At 37.7% G+C, this 19124-nt stretch overlaps 1 protein-coding gene across 2 annotated transcripts in view; it reads left to right on the top strand.

The window, feature by feature from the left end:
* Positions 1 to 19124, top strand: part of SACM1L (SAC1 like phosphatidylinositide phosphatase) — a 56811-nt gene that overhangs the window by 6957 nt on the left and 30730 nt on the right. The window contains exons 2-4 of one of the 2 annotated variants that reach the window (XM_032648051.1): positions 9893 to 9990; positions 12659 to 12733; positions 14261 to 14388. In XM_032648051.1, the coding sequence (XP_032503942.1) occupies positions 9893 to 9990; positions 12659 to 12733; positions 14261 to 14388 (301 nt within the window). Of the gene's footprint in view, positions 1 to 9892; positions 9991 to 12658; positions 12734 to 14260; positions 14389 to 19124 lie in introns of those variants that run through there. The other variant, XM_032648052.1, reaches the window with a different exon arrangement.

The following is a 19124-nucleotide window of genomic DNA, read 5'->3' as shown; positions in this document are numbered from 1 at the left end:
TAATAGGCTTTGAAGTCCATGGTCTCTGGGATCAAGAAGAGAGAGTGCAAGCTCATGCCTATTTTGATATATCTTCCAAAATATGTGTCATCTTAACAGAAACTAGGACTCTGGGTTGATATCAAATCCCCTGTCTTGAAAGAAACTAGGTAGTATTCCTGTTCTGTTAGTTAATAGTTGATACCTATTGGATTCTGATAACCTCACCAGTTTATTGTAGTATACAGTATTACTTTGAACTTTAGAGATTTGATATCAACAGCATAGTTAATGACCAGATAATCTTCTTGGAGGGAATTTCTTTAACTTCTAAGATCTATTTCATAAATAAGTAATGTGAGAGAGTTTTACTGAAATGAGAAACATCACACCAGTTGAGGGCCATTCTTTTTGCAACAGGGAGAAGATTTTGCCTAGATATTTGTTCATCACTGAGTCTTCTGTCTTGGTTTCCATGTACTTATTACATTGAGAACTTAGCAGAGCCTGTTGACTGGTTAATTTTGGAAAAACTCCAGGCAGAACTTGGTGTTAGTGATACTTTGTAGACTTTCTATTTAGAGAACACCCTGCTTCCTCTTTCTCTTCTTATAAGTTACAGTATAACTTCAAATCCAGTTAAAATTTGACCTCTCATGATCTTTCCTTAGCTAAGAGAAAAGAAACAATTTTTAAAATTCCGTTTATTCTGTCACTGAGCCAAAGAAAACATTAGTTAAGGGCCATATAGAAATAACAACTTAATGTATGTGTCTTCTGACTAATTATGTTCTATTCTCTAAGAAAATTGAGCTTTTACTATCTTGTGTGAGAATACCAATGGGAATGGATAAGCTTAGAGTCCTTGTCTGCAGAGGCTTGGTAGCCTGTTTGGTGAAGATTTTTTTTTTAATAAATAAATAAATTTATTTATTTGTGGCTGCATCGGGTCTTTGTTGTTGGATCTTCATTGCTGTGTGCAGGCTTTCTCTAGTTAAGGCGAGTGGGGTCTACTCTTTGTTGTGGTGTGCGGGCTTCTCATTGTGGTGGCTTGTTGCAGAGCTCGGGCTGTAGGCGCACGGGCTTCAGTAGTTGTGTCACGCAGGGTCAGTAGTTGTGGCGCATGGGCTTAGTTGCTCTGCGGCATGTGGGATCTTCCCAGACCAGGGGTCGAACCCATGTCCCCTGCATTGGCAGGCGGATTCTTAACCACTGCGCCACCAGGGAAGTCCCTGGTGAAGATTTAAAAACAAAAATAACAATAAAACCATAACCCCAGCAAAAATTATACCCTGAATGTTTACTCAAGTGTTTCTGACTGTAAGTGCTAGAGAGTTAAAGTTAATTTCATGAGCTTTTGAAATGAAACCTGGGAGCATAAAGCTTACAGAATAAAATTTATTGCATAAAACACACTTCAGATCAGTATTAAGGCCAATTAAACAATGGTGGGAAATGGAAGGAGGGAAAGGAGAAGAGGAAGGCAGCAAAGGCATATGTAGATAGCTGAGTTGGGATGACACTTGCTGTTATTAGTTGGATGAATTAGAGCGATTACTTGTAATTAGTCTTAGAAATGTTGATTAGCTGGCAGTCTCTGTTCATATCTCCAATTCTTGCTCCAATTCTTAAGCCATTTTCAATAACATTTATCAGAGCAGCCTGGTGGCAGCACCAGCAACTTAGATTCTAGCAACATCTCTCTGAGAGGTAAGACCCAGCAAAGGTCCCAGAGCCCTTAGGCTAGATAGAACTCTTTACCTTGATCCACAATTACTCTTATTTTTGTTCTTTTAACACCTTTTTAAGCTTAATTTTTATTATAATCTGAGTATATGGTTTAAAGCTAAGTAACACAAAGCTTAAATATTAAAAGAGCACTTTTCAGCACTCCCAACTCCCACTGTCCCAGAGGCATCTATCAATACTTTCATTTTTTTACAATGTTTATTTATTTAGGTTGTGCTGGGTCTTAGTTGTGGCATGCAGACTCTTAGTTGTGGCATGTGAACTCTTCGTTGTGGCATGTGAACTCTTAGTTGCAGAATGCGGGATATAGTTCCCTGACAAGTGATTGAACCCGGGCCCCCTGCATTGGGAGCGTGGAGTCTTACCCGCTGGATCATCAGGGAAGTCCCAGTATTTTCATGTTTTTAAGCAGTTTCTTCTGGTATTTTGCTTTACACTTCTAAACAACATGCTTATACTGCTATTTCCTGATTTGTTTTTCAGTTTCAGTCATATGATGACTTTTTACTTCAGAAGATGAGAATTTAGCTTTTATACCTCTCTTCCTTTCCTCCTCTCAGTGTGGTTATTCAGTGTTCACATTATTATGGTTGTGTAGGTATGACTCAAAGGAAGTCAGTAATGTATTATAATTACATTTCCTTATAAAAATGCTTTGTTTTTCCTTGAATTAAAAAGTTTGCTTGACTTTTCTTTAATGTACCTGTTGCTAATTAATCTTCAGTCTCTGGGACAGCAGTAAAACTCCTCTGCTGATGGTAACTGTCAATTCATCTTCTTCTGTGAGGCTTACCTCCAGGAGCCCTATCCCCTCTCCTTTAATCTGGACTGTCTGTTCTTTAGGCCTGTTGCATTTACCATCATCATGAGAATTTCTTTTACCTCTCTCCTGTTTTGAATTCCAAGTCTAACTTGATTTACTCCATGTTGATGAAACAACTTTTCCTTCTTTCCAAGAAAGAGTGAAAGAGAAGTATCTTTTGAGATATTGCACATCTGAAAATGCTTTCATTCTGTCCTCACGTTTATTTGTTAGTGTGACTAAGTAGAGAATTCCCAGAAATTATTATCCTTCAGAATTTTAAAGACCTTGCTGTTGAATAGTCCAATGTGTTGCTGTTGAATAATCCAATAGTGTGGCTGTTGAATATTTCAGCACTTCTTTCTTAGTTTTTTTTTTTTTTTTCTGGAAACTTTGGGATTGTATCTCTATGGTATTTTGAGTTTTACACTTAATGTGCCTCTGTGTGTGTGTGTGTGTGTGTGTGTGTTTCATATATTTGGTGGGCCTTTTACATCTGGAAACTTGTCCTTTGGCTTGAGGTTTCTTCTTTGTTTTTGCACTATTTCTTTGATAAATTTTTTTCTTGTGTACTCTCCTGGAATTCCTGCTAAGTGGATGCTGAACATCCTGGATTGTACCCCTCTCTTTCTTCCTGTCTTCTCTCCCCCTCCTGTCTCTTTCCATCTCCCCCTTTCTTCCTTCCTATGCTTTTCCGTTTTACGGCTCTTATCTTTTTATTCTGTTCTCAAGGAGAGTTCTTCAGTTTTATTTTCCAGTCCTTCTACTGAATATTCAAATAATTATTTCTGCCGTCAGTCCAAAAACATATTCTTGCTTGCTGAATCTCCTTCTCCCCCCCTCCCCCTCCTTCTTTTTGGTATTTTTGTTTCATGAGTGCAATGTCTTCTCTCTCAGGCTACCAGTTATAAATGTGTTTTGAAGTTTTATTCTGTTCTCAGCATAGTTTGTTTACCCAAAGTTATTTTTCTCTTTGTTTCGTTCTGTGTCTTCTGTGATGGAAGCTTAGCTCAAATATCTGGTGATCCTCGGTTGTCATTTCATGTTTGAGAATGAGGCACTAAAAAATGGATTGGAAGGGTCTGTTTGTGGGTCAGGATTTGTCAGTTGGTGGCCTTCGCTAGAGTGATGGTGCAGGAACTCAACTGTTTCTTTGGGGGAGGTGCCCTAAATGTCAGCATTTGCAGGTCTTGTCTTTTGGGCTAGTAAGTTTCTTCAGAGACAGTATTCATAGCTCTTTCGGGAGTTGGGGGAGTGGGATGCTTGGCTTTTAGCCTTCTGGGAACCTGGCAGAGGAAGAGGGTGGATGACTTTCCCAATCTGTAAGCAGACCTTCTCTGTGTCTCCAGACTTTACTTGACTCACTGTGGTCCTCAGCTGTGCCTGGTTTCTGGAGTTCAGGTCTTCTCTTGTTGAACTGCTGTAAGCATTAAATCATATGGTTAGGGAGGTACCTGGACTCTAGGTTTGGGTAGGGATCTGATTGTTCCTTACACAGACTTTGAACCACCTTACTCTTACCCCCAACCCTGCAGTTAATCTCACTGCCCCACCTCATCCCCAACCCAAGTCCTTAGTTCTTGAGGCTTTTCAGCACTCTACAGCTGGAGTCTGCTTACTTTGTTGGCTCTCACCCCATAGGCAGTTAGATTCTGTAGTAACTTAATTAGCCCATTTCTAAGCACTTTTCTTCTTCCACACCTGCATTTGAATGACTAGTATCTGCCCTACAGCCTGCACCCACCTCTTGGTACTACCCAGATTCCATCTTCTGAAAGAATATCAAGGCTTTTTCTCTGGAGGGTTTTCACTCTTGGAAATTCATTTCATTCTACTTCGATTACAAAGCTAATTTGTTGATCTTCTCATTTCACATGTACCTAGCCAGACTGGAAGTGTTATATATAGTATATTTCACCTTCATATAAAAGAAATTTTCGTTTCTAACTTTGTAATTTTAAGGATTTTGAACACATAGTGAGGTTATTAACTTTGACTGCGATTATTAGGAATGCAGCTATTTCTGTGGCTGTATATTTTTTGTATATGATTTAAAGTCTTAATTCAAGATGTATATATATATTAAAAAAAATAAGTTGATTTGCAGCTGCATTGGGTCTTCATTGCAGTGTGTGGGCTTTCTCTAGTTGTGGCGGGCAGGGGCTACTCTTTTTTTTTTTTTTTTTTTTTTTTTTTTTAGGGGCTACTCTTCGTTGTGGTGCGTTGGCTTCTCATTGCGGTGGCTTCTTGTCGTGGAGCACGAGCTCTAGGTGTGCGGGCTCAGTCGTTATGGCTCATGGGCTTAGTTGCTCCGCGGCATGTGGGATCTTCCCAGACCAGGGCTCGAACCCGTGTCCCCTGCATTGGCAGGTGTATGCTTAACCACTGCGCAGCCAGGGAAGTCCCCAAGATGTATGTATTTTTTCAGTGTTCCACACCCTTCCAGATCAGTTTTAAATTTAAATGTCAAGTTGGGAAAATTTTTTTAATTGCTTATATTAGGGATACTTTTTGTTCCATGTATATTTTGAAATATATTTATTTATGTATTTATATATATTTTTTACATAATTATACATATTAAAATTTTAATAGGAGATTTTTCTGCTCTTATAAATATTTGATTTTATAATAAATTTCACTGACTAAAAGGTATCTGTTAGGTAACACACCAAAACTTGTATATGGAAACAAGTATGATTTTTTTAAATTCATTGACTTCATTCAAATAATTTATTTTTATGGTAGAAGTTTTGCAGGTGAGAAGCTTAAATACATTGGTTTTAGGGCCCCGTCAGTTACCAAAATTCAAGGATGCTCAAGTTCCGTATATAAGTGGCGTAGTGTTTACATATAACCTATGTACATCCTCCTGTATATTTGAAATCATCTCTATATTATAATACCTAATACAATGTAAATGTTATGTAAATAGTTGCAAATACAATGTAAATACTATGTAAATAGTTGTAAATACAATGTAAATGTTATGCTGGTGTTCAGCAAATTCTAGTTTTGCTTTTTTGGAACTTTCTGGAATTTTTTTTTCTTGAGTATTTTCAATCCACTGTTGGTTGAATCCACCCTTGTGGAACCCATGGATAAGGAGGACCTACTGTATATAGATAAAAGAAGTCAAAGTATAAGAGGGTGGAGCTATTGAGGGAACACAGTATGCATTTCTCTACTGGCTGTTCATTTAGATGCAAGCTTTGTGTTTTTGTCCACTGTATTGAAAAAGTGGAGGAATTTGATTTCTGAGATTGTATGTTGATAATCATCTCTTATATTCAGAATAACATTAGTTATTAAAGAAGTAACACTATTTGTGTGAAGTAAACTGTGGTAGCTTCCCCCTCCCCAAATACAGCTGTGAATTTAGAAGAGCTTAGGGCCCTGAGCAATATGAAGAAGATGGATATAATAAAACCCAGGGACTTCACTCGTGGTCAGAACTGTGTAGCATTCATCAGCCTTTGTCTCAAATGTAAAACTAAAGCGGCTGAGTAGGAGCAGTGGTGATGGCTTTGTCAAGAGACTGAGACAGCAGAAGAGAAAACTAAAGCTCAGTGGTATGAGGTCATTTAGTAAAAAAAATAATGCCGCCATTTCGTGGAGTCTCTTCTTAGTGCCAGGCATGTCACACATATTCTCTCATTTACCCTCACCGATCACTTACCACTTTTTAATAGAGAGAAAGCTGAGCTGGGAAGTTCAGTGTTTGTTCAGGGACTCATGACAAGTAAGCATGGAGTTGGAATTCAAACCAGGTTTGTAAGAGCTTAAAACCTGTAATTTTTTCACCATACTGTGTTACTGGAATTTGAAGGCATCATCTTTTGGTAGGATGGCCCAGAAATTGATGTGTTCAAGATCCTAGTCAGTCAGGAAAACATTGTTACTTATACTTAGGTTAAGACATAAGGAAAAAACCTTGGTTTAATAAAATATAAATTAAAGACACTCCATTAAAAATGGTTTTTAAAATGTTTTATCACTTAGAAACTCACACACCAGGTATCAAACTCAATTGAAGGAAACATCTCTTTGTTTTGTTCCAGGAAGATAAAGTGTTTTTGTGTTTTGGCCAGGGGTTAATGTGGAGATTATTTCATTCCAGGAGGGATTTGATCACTGTAGTAGTTTTCTATTGCTGCTGTACCAAATTACCATAAGCTTAGAAACTTTAAACAATACAAATGTATTATCTCTTAGTTACTGTCGTTCAGAAGTCCAATATGAATCTCACTGGGCTAAAATCACGTTTCATAGTGGAGGCTCTGAGGAAGAATCCAGCTCATTCAGGGTGTTGACCAAATCCATTTTCTTGTGGTTGTTGGACTAAGGTCCCTGTTTTCTTGCTGGCTGTCAGCCTGAGGCCACTCTCCTGTCCCTGCACGTGACCTCAACATCTCAGGAACTACCAACAACTTGTCACATCCTTCTCATGATTGAAATCTTCATTGTAGGAAAGCATTTCCCATTGTAGGAAAGCATTTCACGTGACTCTTTCAGATCCTGAGCCTGTTTAAGACCTGGAAATGCAGTGGGACATCTGATGCACAGGCATTTAAACAGCATTTAAAAGATTGGGGGTTGTTAGGGTGTGGAGGGATTCTAAAGAGTGAGGCTTATAAAATGCCCTCTGATTTAGAGAAAGAATTTTTTCCAAAGGCTTTTATAAAGAAGTCTTGTTTTTCAGGTCTACTTTTTGTTTAAAATTTTTGTTTCTATTTGGTACTTGTTTTTTTATTTATCACCTACCTCCTTGGCCCTAGTACTTGTGTAATGCTTAGCACATGGTAGCTTTTCAAAAAATTTATTGACTTACTCCTGGAGTGCAACTTACCCTTGCACAAAACATCTTCAGATATGGACTGATGTGTTGGATTTTTTTTTTTTTTTTAATGATTCGAGACTAGAGGTGAACTATCCTATGACTAGATTGTCTGGAAGTTTTTTTACACTTCCTTTAGTTTGTTTCAGGACCTCTCACTTTGCTTCTTTTTATAGGTTTATTGAAGCATAGTTGACATATAATAAACTGCACATATTTAAAGCATGCACTTTGATACATTTTGATATATTTTACACCTGTGAAACCATCACCAGTATCAAATGAATACAGTCATTACCCTTAAAAGTTTCCTTGTCTGTAATCACTCCCGTTTTCCCTTCTTTGTGCAAGTTAAACATACAACTACAATATGACCCAGCCATTCCACTTCTAAGTAGTCATCCAAGAGAAAGGATGCATATGTCTGCCTTAAGACTTGTACTAGAATGTTCATAGAAGCTTTATTCATAATATCCTAAACTGGAAATGGCACAGATGTCCATCAGCAAGTGAATGGATAAACAAATTGTGATATATCCATACAGTGGACTACTATTCAGGAATAAAAAGGAACATATATTTAGTTTGAATTGAAGACTGCCATATTTGAAGCAGATTTGTTTCCTTTGTTGCATTTCTTATTTTGTATTAAAATTGACTTTCATTTCCTTGGCATACCCCATTCCCACCCCATGGAGGAAATATTAAGAAGTTAGTTATAGATGAACCATAAAAGGATGTAAGTTATATTTGGATAATTAAGGGTTGATTATTCCTCAAAAACTAAGTCAAAAATGGTCAGTATAGTTTGTTCTGCTACAGGACTTGTTTCTGTAACACCAAATAGATTATACATGGTCAGTAAGTAAGAAATGATGGGGCTTCCCTGGTGGCACAGTGGTTGAGAGTCCGCCTGCCGATGCAGGGGATACGGGTTCGTGCCCCGGTCCGGGAAGATCCCACATGCCGCGGAGCGGCTGGGCCCGTGAGCCTTGGCCGCTGAGCCTGCGCATCCGGAGCGTGTGCTCCGCAACGGGAGAGGCCACAGCAGTGAGAGGCCCGCATATCGGGAAAAAAAAAAAAAAAAAAGATGTCAGTGATGGTGTGTGGGTTTATTATATAAGATTTTTCATTGGCAAGAAGAGTAGAACAGAGGGAGTAGAATTTAAAAGGAAAGGAAAAAGCCCTCAGATTGGCTGCTGCACAGACAGATGTTCTTTCAAGTGTCGTTTAAGAACAGCAGAGATTAGTCCCTGGAAAAACAAACAAGCTAGTTCTCGCCCCAACTCTGGTCAGCTCCTGGAGGCCCTCCATACCTGCGGGTTCCGTACCAGCAGGTTCCAACTTGGTTGAATCCACGGTTGCAGAGGGCTGACTGTACTGCACCATTTAATATGAGGGACTTGAGCATCCACAGATTTTGGTATCTGGAACCAATCCCCGGCAGATACCTGTATTTACTCCTGTGCCCACCTTAACAACAGCCTCAGTCTCCATTGTTTTAGTGCCTGCAAATCTTTATTTTAACTTTATTTAGTTTTTGTTGATTGTTATTTCCTGAGGCAGTCCCCAGCCATGCTGAATTGCTTGCCTGGAGTTATCCGTTGTACCTCCTGAGGAGCCAACTGTTAATTTTTGTTGGACTCAGGTTACAAAGTTGCATAAATTCTGAGTACTCTGCTAATTGTACCCCCTTTATTTTTTAGTTTGCAGGATGCGGGTTTTTTTTTCAAGAACACATCAGTGGCATTCAAACAAAATACAAAAATGTTAAAGTAGTTTATTTTAAACAATTTCCTGGAAATGTGTTTCTTAGTGTTTTTAGCTAATACTTAAATCTTGGTTACTATGTGTCAAGTGTTCTAAATGCTTATCAAAGAGTATCTCATTTTATCCTCACAACAATGCAATTTAATGAGTCTGGTATTATCCTTATTTTATGGATAAGGGAACTGAGGAACACAGGGGAGGAGTAACATGCCCAAGTTCACACAGCACAGTCTGGTTCCATAGAATGTGCTCCTGACTACTGTGCTACATTGCCTTCTGCACCATGTTGAGTATAAATTAGATTTTAGTATGATTTTCTTACGTAAGTCAGAGTGGTAGTTTTACAGCGAATTAAAACCGTATCAGCATTAAATTAGGTGAAAAGAGTTGCAGTGAACACATAAGGACAGCATAATAGCTTTATCTATTCAGAAGCTGGGAAAATGTCATTTTTTTTTTTTTTTTGGCGGTACGCGGGCCTCTCACTGTTGTGACCTCTCCCGTTGCGGAGCACAGGCTCTGGACGCGCAGGCTCAGCAACCATGGCTCACGGGCCCAGCCGCGCCGCGGCATGTGGGATCCTCCTGGACCGGGGCACAAATCCGTGTCCCCTGCATCGGCGGGCGGACTTTCAACCAATGCGCCACCAGGGAAGCCCAATGATGTCAAATTTAAACACTGTTCAATTGTTATAACAGGTTTTTTTGGAAGTCTTCATTTCACTTCGTTATTTATGGTTTTAAATTTCTTCTTAGGCATATCACACCTGAAAAATTTTATGTGGAAGCTTGTGATGATGGAGCAGATGATGTACTTATCATCGACCGTGTGTCCACAGAAGTTACACTCTCAGGTATTTCATGGCCAGATTTAGAAGTGTCTAGAAAGAGTTTACACTTAAGTTGCAATAGTTAAATTAATGAGATCCATGTGAGTGTGTGGATATCTGAGTGTCTTCTTAGAAAATTTTAATTCTTGCTACCTCATTTGATTTTTATGCATTAATTTTATACTTTTTCCTTTTCATGAAAAGGAGAAATGATCTTGAAAATTTTAGGTAGCATTTTACTATTCATAAGGATTTAAAAACTTTCTTTATTTGTTCCCTTATCAATACCGTAACAGGATTGGTTTTGTTGGTATGTTAGGTTCCTTTCTAGCTGTAAGATTTGAATTATTTGAGTGTGAGAAAGTTGTTTTAGCATTAAGTGTGTGGAATGTTAACAGCTGATTTGGTTTTGAAAATATTCATGACTATGAGGATAATTTAATAAATGAAAAATAATATATACATCACTGGGTAAAACTTGTGTTTTAGGCAGAATGATTTTCCTAAGCTTTATCTATCTATCTTATCTATCAATCCAGTTATAATTTAGCTTTGCTTCTCGGGTGTGTGAAAAGCAACTTGTTTTTCAATTGTGTGGAACACTGATTTCTGACTAGATTAATGTGAAGTAATTTTGGTAACGAATTAATGTATCATGTGATATCACATTTAGAATTTCATATGTTTAAAAATTTACCTCTAGATAGTGTTCTGTATTAATTTTTTTCTGAAGGGCAGTCTTTGAGTAACCATAGAGTAGGCATTCGGTAAATGGTAAATATCCTTTGAACGGATTAAGTGAAACATGAAAATATTTTGCATAGGATACTAAAGTGTAAGAAAGGTAGGACTATAAATCTCCATTTCCTTGGTTGTCTGCTTTTTCTGGTAAGCTTTTCCTTTGACCAAATAAAGTAAGAGCTGTTTTAGTTTGATAATTTGGCATTTCCTGTGACTGTTGCTTGGTGACTGCTCTCTCAGAATAGCTGACTGATTTTAACCACCCTTAGTGTACTTCTGAAATTTAGTCCCACTACTTCTTTATAACATATTGATTCAACCCAGTGTCTTTTTTGGAGGGGAGGCGGGCTGGGGGTGGTGGGCCTTGCCACGAGGATCTTAGTTCCCCGACCAGGGATCCATCCCGTGCCTCCGGCAGTGGAAGCTGGACCACCAGAGAATTCCCTACCACCTAGCGTCTTATAAAAACTTTAGTATGGATGTATTTTCAATTATTTTTTGTCCTTTCAGTGACATTTTATTTGTAAGTAGGGAATGCAGACCCATTTGAGTGGACAAAGCTAAAGGTTTTGAATAGTTTGGATGTAAAAATGATAAGCAAACAGTCATTGGTAGACACATGAAGAGATACTTTGACCTGAAGCTAGTGATGATGAGGGGCTGTCCATCACAGTTTCTCTGGCAGTTTCCTTTTACCATTGGGAATGCAAACCATTGCCACCGAAAGAGGAATTTTTTTTCTTCCCTGAAAAACCAACATAGTCTTAGGAATTATCATAGTGTTATTGCTATTATGCTCCAGTTAATGTAACTTACAGCTGTATCAGTAGTACATTTATGTTTATCAATGATCTCAGTATATTCAGAATCTTCTCTGAGCTTTAAACTGCACTGGTATTTCCATTTTTCATGGTAATTAATTATGGCATAGTATTGCTAAGTAAATTGAATTATTGAGAGAAACAAGTGAATTTTAGACCTTATTCAGAATTAGTTTATTTAGAAAAACAGGACTGCCTTTAAGAAACAGGACTGGAGTTTACAGCAGTGTTTCAAAATGGGTCCCAGGCTGATAATTAAACTGTGACTGAAAGAAAAATTTTATAGCCACATAGGTTTGGAAAACTTTGAATTAAACAGTGGAACAGCTTTCGTTTACTGTAGGCTTTCTCAGAGCCTTTAATTTCCTACTGTGCATTGTGACTCTGGGAGAAGGAGTAGAGTTAGTATGGATGTAGCAAAATAAGTTTCTTTGACTGGGAGACCCTACCCCCCCCCCCCCTTTTTGGGCATTATTCCCTAAACTAGAGTTGTACAAAATATGTTTTGTGAAACATGTTGGCTTAAAGTTTAACAACTGTGAAATGAACCTTGTAATGTAAGGTAGTCTTTATTAATAATGGCATTATTGATAAAATCGCAGCTAATGATATTGCCTCCCTGGATACCTGTATCAGTTTCTTTTAGACGTGAACAGGAGGCTTTTCCTTCCTCCTCCCCTCTTGAATCTTGGCCTCCATGTCTCACATTCTTATTAGGGAATTAGGCGAGTCCTTTTTTTGCATTCCATTTGTTGCATGTTGAGATTAAAATCTTGTTTCAACTTCCATTTACTTTCTAATTCTCTTAAAGGGGTAAAGATTTGGTTTCTGACAAGAGGTTGAATAAATTTGGTTGAAAATTGGCATTGGAAATAACCCTTAATTTACGTAGTGAGGTTGCTGAAGCATGTTACTTTTGGCACCATATTCTAGACAGGCAGAGACCTTTATATGTAACATGGACATCATTGTTTTATATTCTGCCAAAGTGGAGGTCTAACGCTAATGAAGGAATATTGTTTTCTTAGAACAAAGCGTGCATATTGAAGTAACCATTGAAATGAAACTACATTTCTCTTTCAGTTGGTGAGCTTTTTCTAAGTGATTTTTCTTTACTTTCTTCTTTAAAGTCAAGAAAGATATTCCTCCTTCAGCTGTCACAAGACCAATATTTGGTATACTGGGCACAATTCATCTGGTGGCAGGTAAGAAAAATGAGCTAAGATGGACAAGAAGGTAATTAAATTGATGCTATTAGAGTATAAGATGAAGGCACACTTTATATCTTGCTTTAGGCAATAAATCTGTAGGTGTTTGTCATTCATTTATACCGCAAATAGCAAGTGGTTAAATTTGTAAGCCTGAGGTTCTTTTTTTTTTAATTAATTAATTAATTTATTTATTTTTGGCTGCGTTGGGTCTTGGTCGCTATGCGCGTGCTTTCTCTAGTTGCGACGAGCGGGGGCTACTCTTCATTGTGGTGCACAGGCTTCTCATTGCGGTGGCTTCTCTTGTTGCAGAGCACAGGTTCTAGGCACACGGGCTTCAGTAGTTGGGGCTCATGGGCTCCAGAGCACAGGTTCAGTAGATATGGCACACGGGCTTAGTTGCTCCATGGCATGTGGGATCTTCCCAGATCAGGGCTCGAACCCGTATCCTCTGCATTGGCAGGTGGATTCTTCACCACTGTGCCACCAGGGAAGTCCTGGACCAGAGTATTCTCAACCTTCAACTCCATGGCTCTGTGTTATTAGGAAAGTGATGGTTTTTAATCTAAATTTTATTTCATTGAACTTTTGAAAAGTTCCTATCGTATCAGGCACTGTGCTGGATGTTATTTATAAAAGATGCAAGTCCCTTTTGTCCTGTAGCTTACAGTTGAGTGAGAGAGGCATTTAAATAGTAAATTACTGCAGAACAATGTAACAAGTTCTAGGAGAGAGATGTACATAGGAAAACTTTCAGGGAGGGCACTTGTGGTTAGAGCCTTGAACAGACGTGAAGAATTAATCTAGTGGTAAAGGCTTACCCTGGTTTATTTGTGGGAGGAGGAGGTGGCCAGGATCAGGGTTGGTGTATTAATGCATGGTGCTGGGATCGCTTCTTGATTCCTGACCACCCATCTTTGGAATGTTGCAGTAACCAGTTAGTTATACTGCCCCAGCACATTTCTCTACCATTTAGAATGACATGAAGGACATGGGAGGTGTAGATATCTGCAGTGGCCAGATACTATGACCTATGATGCTTTAAGCTACACGTCGGGAAATGCATTAGCAGAGGCCCGTATGCTTTGGAGATGACAGGAGAGTGAGAGAGAAGCGTTCTCTGTCTGTACTTTCCATCTGCTAGGATCACTGCTCTGGTTACCAGAAGCTTTTACTTCTATCTTTCTGAGAAAAAATTTGATCTTTCAGTAAAAATTTGTCTAAATAATATGCTGGTCTTTCTATTCATAAATTATAAGATTGCTTTTCAAAAAGTATGGGTCCTTTATCTATTTAGCACAGCTCTCGCCTTTATTTATTTTGGCTGTGCCTCAAGGCTTGCAGGACCTTAGTTCCCTGACCCGAGATCAAACTTGCACCCTCGGCAGTGAAAGCGCGGAGTCCTAACCACTGGACTGCCAGGGAATTCCCGTAACTCTTGCCTTTAAAGAATAAGGACTGCTATTTCTGGCTTTACAGTTGCCTTATTTCTATTTATGTGTACTTGGCTCTGCTTTTTTGCAGGTAATTATCTAATTGTCATTACCAAAAAGAAAAAAATAGGTGAATTTTTCAATCATGTAATCTGGAAAGCAATAGATTTTGATGTCCTTTCTTATAAGAAGACAATGTTGCACTTAACTGATATTCAGGTAAGAACTGGAAGCACTTACTAATTGCAAAATCCAAAGAAGTCCCGTGGGGTGGATGGGGAAGGGAGGTGGAACACAAAGAATGTTTGATGGATTTCTTTTAAACCTAATTTTTTAAACAATGCATAGAGCATGGTCACTCTACATACCTAGCCCTAAAGTGTATTTTTTAAAAAAACTGTTCATATATTTTATTGCACCTGGGTTTTTTTTTAACTGACTCAATTCTTAGATATGAAATTTCATACGAGAGAAAAGGACAGACTGAAAATGCACATGTAGTCAACACGTAGATTTAACTTCATATCCTTTTTGTGAAGAAATAAAATATTAAATATCTTTCCACCATTGTAAAGCAGTTATACTCCAATAAAGATGTTAAAAGAGATAAAAATAAAAGGGATGCTCCTATATATTACTAAAAAAAAAAAATTATCTTTGAAGTTCCACTCATCCCGTTTCATTCCCTCTTTCCCTAGGGAGAAAGCTTTCTTCAGTTTTGCCACATGGGACTATAAGTGTGTGTGCATGTGTACACGTTCAAACAGTCCTCTTTTTGCACAGTTCCTATGTGCATGGATTTCAGTTACCACAGTTTAGTTAACACCAGTTCCCAACAACACAGTTTAAATTTCAGTTACCATGATATATTGACCAAAGAATTAGCTCACCAAAGATGAAAGTGCAATGAAACAAAAAATGACGACTCTAGAAGTGAAATTCAAACTGAACATGAATAGAGTATAGAAGAAATAGCTGATGGTGGGAATAAGAGATTCTGGATACGCAGCCAGAGGTCTCAGTGAAGGTGATGTTATCGACATTAATGGTCAAGTGGTTGTGATGAAAAGGTTGAACGTGTCCCAGAGCAAGTAATGCCGGTAACAAACTTCACGTTAAAGGAACTCACAGAAGTGTTTCATGATGTTAATAGTACAAAGGATTAAGTGTTAGAAGCTAGTTCAGGCTTAGATGTACGACAGTTCATCAGGGTGTAGAAAAGATGGTATCATAAGTTACATGATGAGAAGAATGCAAGCACTGTTCAGGCTACTCTTGATAAATTTTGACCAGAAGTAAAATATTTTTAATTATCAGTGTTTCAAATTACAGTATACTAAACAACGTGTTACTATTTTTTCATTTCCCTATACATTTATAACTTACAGTAGGAGAGTTTTTAATGTGTTGATTAAAAAAATTTTAAGTCACGGAATGATCCTAACTTTCCTATTGATTATTAAGATAGTTTAAGATTATTAAGATTAAGATAACATGGTCATTTTTATAGTCCCACCCTATCATGCAAAGTGAAGATTGCCTGTATTCATTTTCAAATAATATCTGTTTTTGCTTGCAGTATATTTTAAAACTTACATGAATGGCATTAACCCTGTTCTAGTTTTTGAAAATTACTTTTTTTTAAGTCAACATTATGTTTAGAGATTTACATATGTTGAGTACTTGTTTTCTAAATGTACTTTATAGTATTTGCTTTTTAAAAATTTTAAGCTGTATTTTTATTCCCAGGATTACAAAAAGTTTGTTTTTAAAAGAAAGCTAATTATTCTAAAATATGTATCTTACCTGTGATAAACATTAAAAAAAAATCAGTCCTAGCACTATTGTCTTATTGACTAAGTAAAGCTGTAGAGTATGGTTTTTATACTTTAAGCTTAAAATTTCTTTCTTACTGTATATCTATCAATATATTAATAAATTCTCTGAGACATGATAATTTAAGGCAATAAAAATGGTTGTTTTCATTTAATAGCCTAGTAATATTTACTTGAACAGTTTCTTCTTTATTGCTATAGTTTGTTTTCAGGCTATGTAACTAATTTTAGCATTCCTTGCTGTATATGCTTTGCTTATTTATACGTTTCGTGTTTTTACAAAAATGTTGAGGCCAAATTAAAAATTTTGTATGTAGATTCGTAACATGAATTAACACGTTAATCATTTGCTAAACATTAGACAGTAACAAACATTAAAAATTATTTTTTAAAACAAGGATAGAAACAAATGTCAATCTTGGTATTCATTGGGAAAGCCAGCTAAAATGATTATCAGAAAATAAATAGATATACTGCTTTTACTGGATCTTCCTTTATTGCTTATTGAAGTATAATTGACTTACAATATTATATTAGTTTCAGGTATACAACATGGTAATTCAGTATTTTTATGCATTTTAAAATGATCACCATGAGAAGTCAAGTTACCATCTGTCACCATACAAAGTTACTAAAATATTATTGACTGTATTCTGTATGTTGTATATTATATCCCCATGACTTACTTATTTTATAAATAGAAGTTAGTATCTCTTAATCTCCCTTACCTATTTCATTCATCCTTCCTACCCCTCCCTCCCCACTGGCAACCACCAGTTTGTTCTCTGTCTGTGGGTCTGTTTGTATCATTTTTTTTCCTCTTTAAAAAATTTTTTTATTGGAGTAAAATTGCTTTACAATGTTGTATTAGTTTCTGCTGTACAATGAAGTGAGTCAGCTATACCTATATCCCCTCCCTCTTGGACCTCACTCCCACCACCCGCCCCTATCCCACCCATCTAGGTCATCACAGAGCACTGAGCTGAGCTCCCTGTTCTATACAGCAGGTTCCCCCTAGCTAGCTGTTTTACACATGGTAGTGTATTTATGTCATACCTAATCTCCCAGTTCGTCCCACCCTCCTCTCCCCCCTGCTGCCCGTGTCCACATGTCTGTTCTCTATGTTTACATCTCTAATCCTGCCCTACAAATAGGTTTATCTGTACCATTTTTCTGGATTCCACATATATGCGTTAATATACGATACTTGTTTTTCTCTTTGTGGCTTACTTCACTCTCTATGACAGACTCTAGGTCCATCCACATCTCTACAAATGACCCAATTTCATTCCTTTTTATGGCTGACTAATATTCCATTGTATATATGTACCACATCTTTATCCATTCATCTACCGTTGGACGTTTAGGTTGTTTCCATGTCCTGGCTATTGTAAATAGTGCTGCAGTGAACATTGGGTGCGCATATCCTTTTGAATTATGGTTTTCTTGTCAGTGTCTTACAGTTTTCTAATGATGGGTCTTTTACCGCCTTGGTTAGATTTATTCCTAGGTATTTTATTCTTTTTCATGCAGTTATAAATGGGATTGTCTTCTCAGTTTCTCTTCCTGTTAGTTCATTGTTACTGCATAGAAATGCAACAGACTTCTGTATATTATTAATTTTATATCCTGCCATTTTATTTTTAAATATTATTTTATTTTTGGCTGCATTGGGTCTTCATTGCTGCATGTGGACTTTCTCTAGTTGCGGCAAGTGTGGGCTACTCTCCGTTGTGGTGCGCAGGCTTCTCATTGCAGTGGCTTCTCTTGTGCGGAACGTGGGCTTTAGACATGCGAGCTTCAATAGTTGTGGCACGTGGGCTCAGTAGTTGTGGCTCGCAGGCTCTAGAGCGCAGGCTCAGTAGTTGTGGCGTGTGGGCTTAGTTGCTCCACAGCACGTGGGATCTTCCCGGACCAGGGCTTGAACATGTGTCCCTGGCATTGGCAGGCAGATTCCTAACCACTGCACCAGCAGGGAAGTCCTATTCTACTAGTTTTTTGGTGGCATCTTTACTTTGGGGTTTTGTATAGTATCATGTCATCTGCAAACAGTGACAATTTTACTTCTTTTCAATTTGGGTTCCTTTGATTTCTTTTTCTTGTCTAATTGCTGTAGCTAGGACATCTAATAATATGTTGAGTAAAAGTAGTGAGAATGGGCATCCTTGTTTTATTCCTGATCTTAGAGGAAATGCTTTCAGCTTTTCACTGTTGAGCTTGATGTTGGCTGTAGGTTTGTCATATATGGTCTTTTTTTTTTTTTTTGGCCCCGTCACGTGGTTTGTGGGACTTTAGTTCTCTGACCAGGGATTGAACCTGGGCCCTCAGCAGGGAGAGCACGGAGTCCTAACCACTTGACCGCCAGGGAATTCCCTGGTCTTTATTAATAATGTTAAGGTATGTTCCTTGTATACCCACTTTGTTGAGAGGTTTTATCATAAATGGATATTGGATTTTGTAAAAAGCTTTTTCTGCATCTATTGAGATGATCATATGGTTTTTATTCTTAAGTTTGTTAATGTGATGTATCATATTGATTGGTGGATATTAAACTGTCCTTCCGTTCTTGGGATCAGTACCACTTGATCATGGTGTGTGATCTTTTAAATGTACTCTTGAATTTGGTTTGCTAATGTTTTGCTGAGGATTTTTGCATTTGTGTTCATCAGTAATGTTGACCTATAATTGTCTTTATCTGGTTTTGGTATCAGGGTAATGCTAGCCTCATGGAATGAGTTTGGAAGCATTCCTTCCTCCTCAATTATTTGGAATAGTTTGAGAAGGATAGGTGTTAACTCTTCTGTCAATGTTTGGTAGATTCACCTGAGAAGCCATCTGATCCTGGACTTCGTTGGTAGTTTTTTGATTACTAATTCAGTTTCGTTACTGGTAATAAATCTGTTTATATTTTCTGTTTCTCCCCGATTCAGTCTTGGGAGATTGTACGTTTCTAGAAATTTATCCATTTCTTTTCGGTTGTCCATTTTATTGGTGTACAATTATTTGTAATAATCTCTTATGATCCTTTGTATTTCTGTGGTGTTGGCTGTAATTTGTCCTCTTTCATTTCTGATTTTAGTTAGGCCCTACCTCCTTTTTTCTTAATGAGTCTGGCTAAAG

Source organism: Phocoena sinus, chromosome 11, assembly GCF_008692025.1.
Source record: "Phocoena sinus isolate mPhoSin1 chromosome 11, mPhoSin1.pri, whole genome shotgun sequence".
In the NCBI taxonomy this organism is placed as follows: Eukaryota; Metazoa; Chordata; class Mammalia; order Artiodactyla; family Phocoenidae; genus Phocoena; species Phocoena sinus.
The sequence above is the reverse complement of the archived record's forward strand: the minus strand, read 5'-3'. Positions and strand labels throughout refer to the sequence as shown.